The 12508-nt window shown below is 27.8% G+C and overlaps 1 protein-coding gene across 1 annotated transcript; it reads left to right on the plus strand.

Annotated features, from left to right (window-relative positions):
* The first annotated feature begins 6812 nt into the window (after positions 1-6812).
* Positions 6813-10278, plus strand: LOC114124116 (ATP-dependent DNA helicase Q5-like). The gene is made up of 5 exons (XM_027987301.2): positions 6813-7243; positions 9255-9379; positions 9444-9620; positions 9694-9870; positions 9937-10278. Exons 1-5 carry the CDS (start codon positions 7099-7101, stop codon positions 10048-10050), a joined length of 738 nt encoding a protein of 245 aa, XP_027843102.2. The 5' UTR covers positions 6813-7098; the 3' UTR covers positions 10051-10278.
* Positions 10279-12508: the final 2230 nt, after the last annotated feature.

Genomic DNA, 12508 nt, shown 5'->3' on the forward strand with positions numbered 1-12508 from the left:
TTATCAACAGCGACTTTTTTCCGTCGTTCGTTGTTCGTATAGATAGGTATAGGTATTTATCACCACTTTTAGAACACATGAAATAATTGATGTGAACAGCTCCGTTGGTTTTTCAAAATAACAAAAAAAAAAATACATATTTAAGATTTTCAACACAAATATCTTATCGTGTCCAACATTCTAACATAAATGCATTTTTATTATTACAAGATCAAGATAAATAATATTTATATTAGGCTATACTGCTACAGCCGTTTTCATAAATAATATTATTATTATGTCAACGAATGCTTAGGTAATTCGTCTTTGTAAGTGTACCTAATAAATTATGTAGAGTTATAAAAAGACTCAATATTCTAAGATGCCTATACGATAAAATATATGTACCTATGCGTTATAAAAAACACTAATTTTTCTTTAAAAATATGCATTGCATTGTACAATAGTTTTTTTTTTTTTTTTTATCAAAATAGTGAAATTCTATAGGTAGTAGGTAGTTCTTATTTAAATAGCTGGTATTGGTAAAACTAATACATGCATTCGTTTACTCATAAAATATATTGATTCCTATTATAAGTTTTGAAATATAAGTAGATCGTAGGCCGTCGATATACTATTATAGGTACCTATAGGTATAATATATTTTACTCATTCAAGAATAATAACGCTACCGTTACGTGTTTCAAAATAAATTTAATATTTATCGTAACTTTCTCAGTAGGTATTCAATATTTAGTTAGACAGGTGTAAAACCACAAAATTTTTTGGAATTTGGTTCAAAAGTATTACAATTATACTCATTTAAAATAAATGATAATTATTCTTGAATATTTAATTTTTTTCGTTATCGATGCTTGAACTTTAAATTTAATTAGGAATGTACTATATATGTCTATATTATAAGTTATTTTATAGCTATTAGTTATTACAGTTTTTATAGTAATTATTTATAAAGGGGGGGATAATATCAAAAATGTGAGAAAATCGATCTAAAGTAGACTTGACGACAAAATTCATATCTGCTTTTATAATTCTTATCGCTCCACTATATCAATCGGTACGTTGGAAATAGAATACGTCTATAATCCTATGTTAAACGTGTATTAAACAAAGACAGAAAATCGCCGCTTCCAATCCCCTTAAAATTTATTAACGAAATATTCAATGTCTTAAGCTTCTCACATCATAATATATATATATTACACTCAAATATTGAAATTTGTACAATTATTCTTTCGATAGTACCATATATGCTAGTGTTAAATGTCAAATGATTAACAATAAAAAAATTATCTGATATAGGGATATTTTTAACAAAAAAAAAAAAATTAGACACATCATTAATAACTATATCTATACGCTTATATTATATTATCTAATAAATATATAATACCGTGTATTATAAACTCTCTGCAGGTATTATAAGAACTTCCAAAAAAAAATAATAATAATAAGGTACTCTTTTGTGAAGATAGACGCCACGCGATCTACCCCTCCCCCCATCTACCCATTACATTTCACGCCCTTTAAATAATAATAATGTCAATATTTTATTGTGTACAGCTGCAGGCTGTCGCCAATGGATCGCTGCAACCGTAGTGACGGTCGCCCATAGGAACGGCCGCCGCATACCGCCACCGACCCTCGAACACGCGTATTATAGCTGGCCAACGCGCCAGTAACTGCGCAATAGGATGTCATTGTTAAAAGATGGTAGATAATGTTTTCAGCGTTGTGTCGTGGCATGTTCCTTTTCATATACATTATAAACGAGTCCTTTGTCCCACCGAGGGTGAGTCTGTTATAAGGGAGAAAACAAAATAAACGCTAAAACGAAAATCGTAACGCGTTTACTATAATAATATAGTAGTGTAGATGATACCATTGCTAACAAGTGTCACGTTGTCAATAGCCGTGAATAATGAATAATGGGTACAAAATGTTTCCATTTGCTGTTATAAAGGCCATTTTTATTTAAATGCACGCCATTCCGAATGTGTGTTTTACCTAAGATTTTCGTGCAATCTTACCATATTTACGTATTTGCATGACTTGGTATTCAGCATTTTTATACTCGTCGTTTTACCTAAATGTATTAAGTCTGAGATTAAGATATTGTATTGAGTTTCGTTTTTAGTGTATACTTTGTACATAGCCCGCAGTCTGCAACCATATTTTAATTTAGTCAAATCAGTTCTAAAGAACTATTTAGGAAAACCACAAAAAAAATTTACAAATAATAAAGTATATTATTAATAAAACGCCAATATTGCACTTAATATCATACACAATTGTGTTAAAATATATTCAACAAAAACATTTTTTCCCTGAATGTGTAAATTACGCGTATTTAAACTACAACCAGAAATTGTTGTTGAATTTGTCGATAACTTAAATAGATATTTTTTATTATTCTTATTTTTTTTTTAATCATATTTGGTAATAAATATACATTCATTTACTACTACTTATAGAATACAATTATATTTCACTAAATTTCAGATGGGGATTATAAATATTTGCACCTGCTACCTGCTATATAAATATAATTATTGAAGATTCAAAAATGTACCCATTGTACCCTTATATACATCCCTATAATTACACTAATAAATTATATAACATAATTAAATGTATATGTAGGTACCTCTACATTAATGTCTCAGTAAAATATATAAGTATGGACATAATAATAATCGTAATAATAATAATAATGTCGAGAAAGCCAAACGTTTAAATTAAATAATTTATTAGCTCAGCAGTGTGCTACGGGTTGAAAATAAAAGTATAATAATTAATACAATATTGAATACGATTGTCACATATATGAAATAAAATAATGGAATAACTGAATGGAATTTAACAATAACTAACATAGATTAAAATATGACGCTATAACGATTAAAAAATCTTTAATAAAATAATTGGGTATTTTAAATTATCAATAACAATTAGGATTAATTATACATATTAGTATATTACTATAATAACTACTGAAACATTTTTTTCTACTGTATGTTTTCTACCATCTATAGCATACCTACTTCCAAAAATAATAGCCTTTATAGTTAAAAAAGAAACAAAATGGAAAGTCGATTTAAACTAATTATATTTGTGCGATTAAATTATTTTTTCCCTGGATCTCGAAAGAAAATATAAGATCAATTTATTATACTTTAATATTATATTATTATCAGTTTCCTAAAACGTTTTTAGATAATATTATTTTTTTAAGTATAAATTCTGTAGTTAAATATTTAGAATTTTTACTATTTAAAGTTTAATTTATATATTATACAATAGGTATTATAAGAACAAGGTACCTAGTGAATATACTCAATGTACACTTCAGTCGATTATTAAAACAAATTTATTCGTTTAAATAAAGTTATTGTTTATATTATAAACATTAAATAAATATAAATTTAAAAACTACTATTTACAATTTGTAATTATTATGCATTAGTATACTTATTAGTTATTATACTCGTTGTACAATTATTATGATCCGTAAAAAAATAATATATATCATACAAAAGTAGGTGAATGTTTTGAGTTAAGCATCATAATGTGATTAATTTTTCTTACTCGGTGGATCAAAGTATCAAAACAAGTCCTTATTGTAGTTTGGTTGTTGAAATTTTATTCAATCATTTTTTTAAAAGCAGTTAAGCGTAAATTTAAATTAATACGCGAATACTTGAACAAGCATCAATTTTATGATTATGTTTATTATTAATGATAGTAATTACTAATTACTAATTACTTATCAATAAATAATGGGTAATTATTTGTTAAACATAATTAATACAGGACAATTATTATTTGATTATATACATTTAATAGTTTAAATATTCAATGTTGATTTATAAGTAATAACTAACAACAATAATTATAAAATATAAGTTTAAATAAATTATCAATTTATTAATTTATTTATGAGAAAAAATAATTGTTTGTTTAGTCTAATTTGATGAGTTATCTACTTACGTTAAAAATATATAAATATAGCGATTAGTAAAATTATATTCAAATGAATAATAGGTACTTCATATCAAATCGTTTCATAGACCAATAGTTTATAGTACTGACACACCAATATACCATACCTACATAGTTGATGGTTGATGGTAATTACATTTTAGAAATAATGGGACTTTTAATTTTTACATTTATATTATGGTGATGTATGCATAAATTGTTTAATTATGGCAACGATTTTAACAATTCTTCTGATGCAGTAATGTTAAGGGCGCTAAATCAAGCGAAATAAGTACTTATAATTTTCTTATAGAAAAATTATAAAGCGTTTTTGTTTAAATGCATACAGTTTCGTAAAAAATTGTAATTTAATATTTACAAATAACTCAGAATAATAATTAATTGTTATGCATTTGTGAAAATAAAAATATTGTATGTAGGTTATTTATATCGTATAAAACGTAGAAAAAAATATTAAACAAGTATCAAAAATATTGAGATACGAAGTACAATATTTTTATAACGTGCCCAGCTGTACACAGATGGTGAAAAAATGTGTGTCTTACCCTCTTACTAAAGACACCAAAAGGACTATAGCTACCGTACTGTCCCCGCAATACACAGAATTTGTTTAAAGAACACCCACGAATTTATAAAATAATATTATGTTTATGTATGATACGTCCGTATCATAACGCGATGACCACGTGTTAGACACCCTTTTCGGTAACAAAAGGAACGTACAATAGCACAGTAACAAAATGTGTTGTCTGGAAGCATATGGAATATTTTCAATAAATATTAACTTCTCAAAAAAAAAAAAAACGAAAAACCATAAAATTAATGACCTAACCAACTAAATAATATACTGTATATTTAATAAATGGTAATGTGATTATTATTATCAGGTAATAATAATGTTAAGGAGAGTCTAATGTATAGGTTCGACTGCAAGTTACGTAGGTACTTATAACGTCCCAATATCTTTTTTTTATCGCAAATAATGTTTCATTATTATTTATAAGAGAGATATTTAAATCATTCCGTCACCCCACTCACAGCAATAATACCACTGTCAACAAAACGTATTTATTAAATATACAATACTTGTCACGATTACCTAGAACGCTATAACTTAGTTAATCGTGTTCAATGAAATATAATTTATTTTTATTTATGTTTTAATATAGACAGCGTACTATTTACCGATTTCTCCAAAACTATAAAAGTTATAAGATAATGATAATATTGACAATATAATTCATAATACTAAAATATGTGAATAATGAAAAAACAATTGAGCACCCTTCCTAGAAAAAATATTTTAATTCAACGATGGTTACGTCCCGAGTATTTTTGTCAATAAAATGTAATAAAAAAATTAAAGTCACAGTGCACGAAGTCATAACTAAAATTATAATAGTATATATGGATAGTACCAAGGTTATCAAATCCAGGGATGTCAAAATGAAATATTAATATTGTTAATTATTTAAAGAGGGGGAGTGACATAAATGATATGCCCGAGGCCTCTAACATTTTAAATACAATTCTGGCCGTAGTAGATACCTCTTGGTATGAATATCTTCAATAGTTCCTTGTACCTATAGTCTATTGTCTATACCAAAGTTCCTTAAATGGCTAGCGAGGTGAAAAATGTTTAATGCATTTAAACTATTGAAACAAAGTAGGAGCTCTGTTTTAATTGTTAAGCTGTAAAAACTTTTTATTGAAAGCTAAATAAAAATAGCTAAAAAGCTAAACAAAAAATTTGGGGTTCCACGATAAAAATGGACAAAAAGGGTTTCACGGATAAAACAACACTGGTCTATACTACAATGTGTATGGTAAGTTAGTACCACGTAGATTTAATTGAATAACGTAACTCTTATTGGTTAACTTAGTTAACCAAGTAAAATGTAATCCATATTATTACTCAACTTAGCAAAATTAATATTGGGGGTACTCTGTTTACTTATTAAAAAAGAGCATCCCCGTCATTTATTAAATGTTATTGAGCCGTGGGTTTATGCCCAAACGTCCCCTATTATCCTTATTATTACCTACATCCCCTCTTAAAATCATGTAAAAATATTTATAAAAAATAAATAAGTTAATATAACACGCAGGTAATTATTGTATCTAATTTATACTATAGGTACAAGCCCGTAAACAATAATAAACTCAAAAGGATAATATAAAATTAAATATTAGTGCTTAGTGAATAATGAGAACAGTGCTAACTGATAGTGTATTACAATGATAATTATAATTTAAAAATCTGTGGTTATGAAATTAAAATAATCTATAAGACAAATTTAATTATGATGGCATTTTTATCAAAATGCATAATGGTGAAGCGCCCCACGCGTTCCCCTTAAAAATAATATTGCAGGTAAGCTAAAATACCGAAGAGACTAATAGGGGTACTCCATACCACCCTCCGATCAACTCCTCAACTCATTACTAGTGTGGACTGTGGAACACTACGCCTAATGAACAAATGTCAAATAGTGCTCTAGCACTGTTTGCAGAAATTTTCAATTTTAATGTGGTGCTGATGAAAAGTTGGCGCCACATAGTTTTAACCGGGTAGGTAGATCGTGTGTAACCAGTTCTCATAAATACGTATAGAGACGTTTAATATAGGTAGGTAATGGTATTATGTTTTAAATGTAGTGGCAACTTCACGTACACGGAGACAACACGTTCGGGCAAAATCGAACGAAATCGAACGAAAGGGAATGTTGACGAAATACCGGTTAAGCGGTTCCTCCTACTCCACTGTTACCATTACGTTCGACGGCGCAGTGGAGTGGGAAGACAATAGCCGTTAGCCATCAAACTGCGACTCCGCGATAGCTACACAGACGGATTCACAGACCCATTCGGGCCGATAGTCGTAATCCAGAGTTAAAACCGATACCATTGTGTACGCTGCTCACCGCATAGGCGCGTAATATTATAATGTATTAAAATCCGCTGTTATCATCGTTATCATTTTGATATTTGAATTTCAGTACGTTACGTATTTTGTTCTCATCTATTGTTAGTAGATGTTTCGTACTGTGAATTTCTACTGTGTTTTGTGTAATTCATTTTGAAATTAAATTCAAGATGTCAGATTTTTTAAAATTTTTCGTCGACGTCCCAATCACTAGCCCGGACTTGTCTGTGCTCAATGCCATGTTGCGCAAATATTTTCGCTACAAGAATTTTAAGAATACAACGCAGAGAAATGTGATATCCGAAATTTTAAAGAGTAAGTGCAGCATATTATTAAATATAGTATATACGTCCCGATTGAACATACCTAGTATTTTATGGTTTTCGGCAGGTAAATAAGTTCCCTTTTGTTAATTAAGTAGGTAGTTATTCAACTTCTATAAAACCCCATATTCAAACAATAGGATTACGTAATGACTTAATGTATTCAACCACCAACAATAAATTGGTCCCTAAAACTTTTTTTCTATTTTATAAATACCTGCATAGGTATTAAACATTTTTATTTCTAGTCATTGCAAAATATACTTTGATACAATTATAGTATATTATTACCTATATTTTATCATATTTCCGCAATAATAGATTAAATTAATTTAAATAAAATTATCCTTACCAATAGTTACCATTATGAGTCACTAATAAATAATGTCTCAGTAGAGGTGTATTTTTTAAAAATACGTAATAATCAATCAATTATGAGTCTTTTACACTTATTATTAAATCCCCACTGTGTCATGGTCCGTTTCAAAAACATCAAATTAATGTTGCGGTGGAACCTGGAACTGTTTCTAAATAGTATTTTAAAATATATACTCAGATCTTAACTACACATAGTCATGAAATCAATTTAGGCGTTTGATAATTAAATGAGTCATTTGTAACATAAAACAAGGCTTCAGAGAAAATCTGGGTATATGTAAAAATTGTAAAAAATTTACCAAAGTAATCAATTAATTATATACGATAACTTAAAAATAAGCTACGATTAGTGGAAAGATTCACATTATATTTCATACTTAATGATTAATTAATTAATTAAACTAAAAAGTATAATATGGCAAATAATAATGTAATGATATGCTCGATTTCACATATCATAATTGTAAATTCGTTATTTTCATGCAATAAAATAAATAACGGTAAAGTTGTCGCACGCATGTAATATACTCTAAAAAACCCCAATAAATCAAGTCACTGGTGATTGGAACGATTCCTATTATCTAGTCACGTACAGGACACTGTACGGGATTATAACGGCACGGCGCAACCCATGCGATTTCTTTCATGTGTCGCCGGAGGCAGGGGATGGTCCGGTCAGGGTCTCTGTCGCCAAAGAGAAAGACAATTTTCTTTGGAGACACCAACACCTTTGATCGGGCCGCCGATGACTCTGGCGGGCCTGACCTAAATCGTCTCCTCTCATCAGTGCACGAGCACCACTTGACCAGAACAGTGCAGGAGCACCTACAACCATCCCAACACCCACTCAAAAGATCCTGCGAGCGACAACTGTGCCGTTTCCTTTTTTTAAGACGAAATTTGTTCAGTGTTCAGTCATTTCTTTTTGAGTGTTTAAAATAATTATTTCTCTCCTTATTACGTCGACTGCGATCACAGACAGCTGCGGATAAGGTAAGGTGCATGCGCATCGATATTCACATAGTCATAATTTTATACAGGTATCTTATTTTATTTATTAATTTATTAGATTTCAATAAATTAATAATTCGCTTAATATTTTATAAACGGTATACTTGATCTTTCTCGAATCACGACCTCGAGAACTCTCCGACGATCAGGAGGAAGGTAATTACGCAAATTTAAAATAATTAGACATAAGTAAAGATAACTAATAAATAACTAATAACTTATAAATATATTTGAGGTATTCATTCAAGGCTTGTGTCCCTTGTGATTGTCCTACGATTTATTTAGTCCACTTAATCACATCACACACTCATCAACTAAATAATACCTACATTTATACTTCATATAATAATTAAAAATATTAAACAATATATCAATATTATTATGTATTATTTTTAATTTGTTTATTTTTAATTTTTTTTCTTTTCTTTTATTTTTTCGTTATTACAATAATGTTTAAAATGTTTAAAAAATAATGGTCAATTACTCGGGTACCAATATTATTATTGGTTTATCGCGTGGTTGAAGTTTGACGTTTACCGTTACATACGATAAGTATATAATCGTGTGTGTGTATATGATGTGTATATAATTTAATAAATTATTATGTTTTAAAGGGGATTCCGACATAATTGTGTCATTGCCAAAGGGAAGTGGAAGAACAATGTGTTTCCAACTCCCAATAAGTATATCCACGAAGAAAGTATCCATCGTTTTTGTTGCCCTCACTTCGCGGATTAAAGTAATGCGTTTTTTTATATGATAAATAAATTTTACAAACATGTAATAAAATTGTATTCCCGTAGGTGCAAATCGCCCGGTTGAAAAAAAGAAATAATTATGTAGAGTTTTTGAATTCGAAGACCACAGCAGATGATTGGTCACGTATACTCAATAATATACATACATGTTGTAATATGCTAAGTTCAAAAAATACAGTGCTTTACATGACACCAGAAGTAGTGTCAACAGTTCATTTCTTGGTTAGTCAATTTTATTGAATGTATAATTTCTACTTACATCTTATAATGTGTTTGTAAATGATTTTGTTTACAGAATTTAATGCAGTTACTTGTTAAAAATAATCAATTGGGATATATAGTGGTTGATGAGGCATACCATGAGAGTTATTGGTTATTAGGTGACGCTAAGGAATACAATGGATTAAGAAACCTTAGAAATAGACTTCCAAATGTACCCTGGATTATTACTACTGCCAATGGCAGTGCTGAAGTAAATATTAAAAGAATATCTATAGGGCTTAAGAATTTTAAATAATTAATGTTGTTTATTGTTTAGGTTGTTAACCACATTAGGACCATACTATGCCTTCAGACTCAGAGATCTGGATTGCCCAAAGATTCAATACCATGCTATGGCTTCTTTGAAGATGATGTATGCCTCGATCGTTGACCAACCAAGATACTATGTTGATCTGAAAGGTCAAAAAGTAATGATTAGTATTATTTACCATATACAAAGCTATTTCATTTTTTAAGTAAATATTTTCAATATTTTGTAGAGAAAACTTAACTAAATGGTTATATATTTTTTTTACCATCCAAATAAAATCAATAAATTGTAATCAAAATAGCTTTTACATAAATATAACAAAATGAACCATTTATTTGATTATATTTACATATTATATTTGTTTATTAATTTTGTGAATTTATGGAAAATTATTTTTAAATTATTGTATTTGTAAATAGACTATTTTATAGTCAAGAAAACTAAATTTTATTTTAATTTTTTTTAAGTGCTTATTACTTCTAAATGGGATAACAACAATTGTTATCCCATTTATTATTTTATTAATAAATATTATTGATAAAATAAAAAATACTGTTCAACCTAAATGTTTTTGGGGTTTTGTTTAGAATTTAATTACACTTGAAATTAAATATTATAATATTTGCTAATTTATGTACAAGTTCCAATAGAATTATAATTAATATATTACCATTGATTATATATTTACAGTATATCATAGTGTATTATACTGCATATAATCAATGATAACTAATAAAGTATAACACTTAATATAATATTATAGTATATAACTAGACCTATTTAATAAGTATTAGGTATATAATTAATCAATATTGTGAAATGATTTATTTGTGCTTTATATTATTTAGTTTCACAGCTTATAAAATATTTAGGTTTTAACAATTTACTTTATGATGAGCATATTCTACACTTTCCCAATCAACAAAATTCAAACAAAAGAAATAACTCAACAAATTTAACAAACCAATTCATCATACAATTTTAAAATAATTTAGTACAAATTAATTTTACACTTAAAATAGTATAAAGCACAATAATAAATAGTATTTAATTATAATTTTAAGTTATTTCCTAATTCTTAATCATAATAAATTATCAATAGAATATATACCTAATATTATTAAAATTATTCTTAAAATACTTAGTATGTATACTAAATTATTTTACCATTTTTTCATACAGAGATAAGAATACAATTTTTACAGGGTAAATCTTAATATTTTTCTAATAGTTAACTTATTGATGTAATTATCTGTTCCAATACAGGAAAACACTATAGACTATGTGATAAATTTTCAAGGCACTGTGTTTTATTATTATTCACAATAATATGAATATTTATTTATTTTGCTTATTCTTCTACTTTTTACAGTTATTATTTTTTTATTATATTTTAATATCTTCTTATTTAAGTATTTGATTAGCATGTTTTACAATTAATGTAAACACTTTGTTTTTTTTTTTAATTATGATTTTTGTCTGTAATATTATTTATCTGATAAACAAATAAACATAATATATATATTATATGCTTTCACTCTTAAAAGAAAAATATAAATATTTATATTTATTATTTATATATATTTTATTTTCACTTAAGTAGCCTTTCTACTAGTTTGTTACTTGGATTTGTAAAAACCAACACAATTTTTTTTTTAAAGGAATTCTAATTTCGTTACTGATATACTACGTTACAATAAGTATTATAGAACTACCTACAGTTAATACTCAGAATTGTGATTTATCTATTGTGTTGGTTATATTATGCGCTTACATTCATTATTATTGCCATAACAATATGAAATCAAATTAAACCTGAAAATTAGCAAACAGCAATATCATACTAGTCACTAGTTTACTCTATTCATTCGTTATACTATGACTCTATTCAAATCCCAAAGCATATCAGTTAAACAGTAAATCAGTATAGCCGCCCGGCACTGATAACATTTTGTGTAGATAAGTATGGCTAAATAACGACGTAATGTAGCGATCATAAATAATAGCACAGCAATACAGTACGGATATTATTACAACTGAATAAACATTTTCAACGATAGACAGCACTAAGCGTATATTATATAGTACGGGAGTTGATCCTTAAAGTCAAAGGCTTAGTGCGCCGTTTTACGTCAACTGCCGTTGAGTGTTGAGATATATATATATAATATGTGGATCGCAATGTCCCATTCTGAAACGTCCGCGACGCGGTAACCATAGCTACCGAAATATTTACAAAATCTTACACCGTATACATGGCGCGTGACTAGCGAGTATTGATTTTTAGCTTTTATTAGTTACACGCTTGCATCACACATCTTCGAGATGGGCTCATACTAAGTTCCTCATACTAAACTCATATACCTACACAGTACGCATACTGTATTCTATACTATACTTTTTTTTATATAATAGACGTATTATATTTAATAATATTATGATGAATATTTTTCTTCTATCTTATCAATTATTATAAACAAACCTTTGTAAAAATGACTATTATCTCTGATTTGATGTAATAATAATACCTATATTTTATTTATTTATTCGCTATTAAAACTGTTTTTTTACATAATAC

The sequence above is a fragment of the Aphis gossypii genome, chromosome X (assembly GCF_020184175.1).
Source record: "Aphis gossypii isolate Hap1 chromosome X, ASM2018417v2, whole genome shotgun sequence".
NCBI lineage: Eukaryota > Metazoa > Arthropoda > Insecta > Hemiptera > Aphididae > Aphis > Aphis gossypii.

Coding starts and splice junctions, on each gene's coding strand:
- LOC114124116 (XM_027987301.2), top strand. CDS start 7,099: ATGTCAGATTTTTTAAAATTTTTCGTCGACGTCCCAATCACTAGCCCG. Junction 9,621..9,693: donor TGTCAACAGTTCATTTCTTG/GTTAGTCAATTT, acceptor TTTTGTTTACAG/AATTTAATGCAGTTACTTGT. Junction 9,871..9,936: donor CTGCCAATGGCAGTGCTGAA/GTAAATATTAAA, acceptor TTTATTGTTTAG/GTTGTTAACCACATTAGGAC.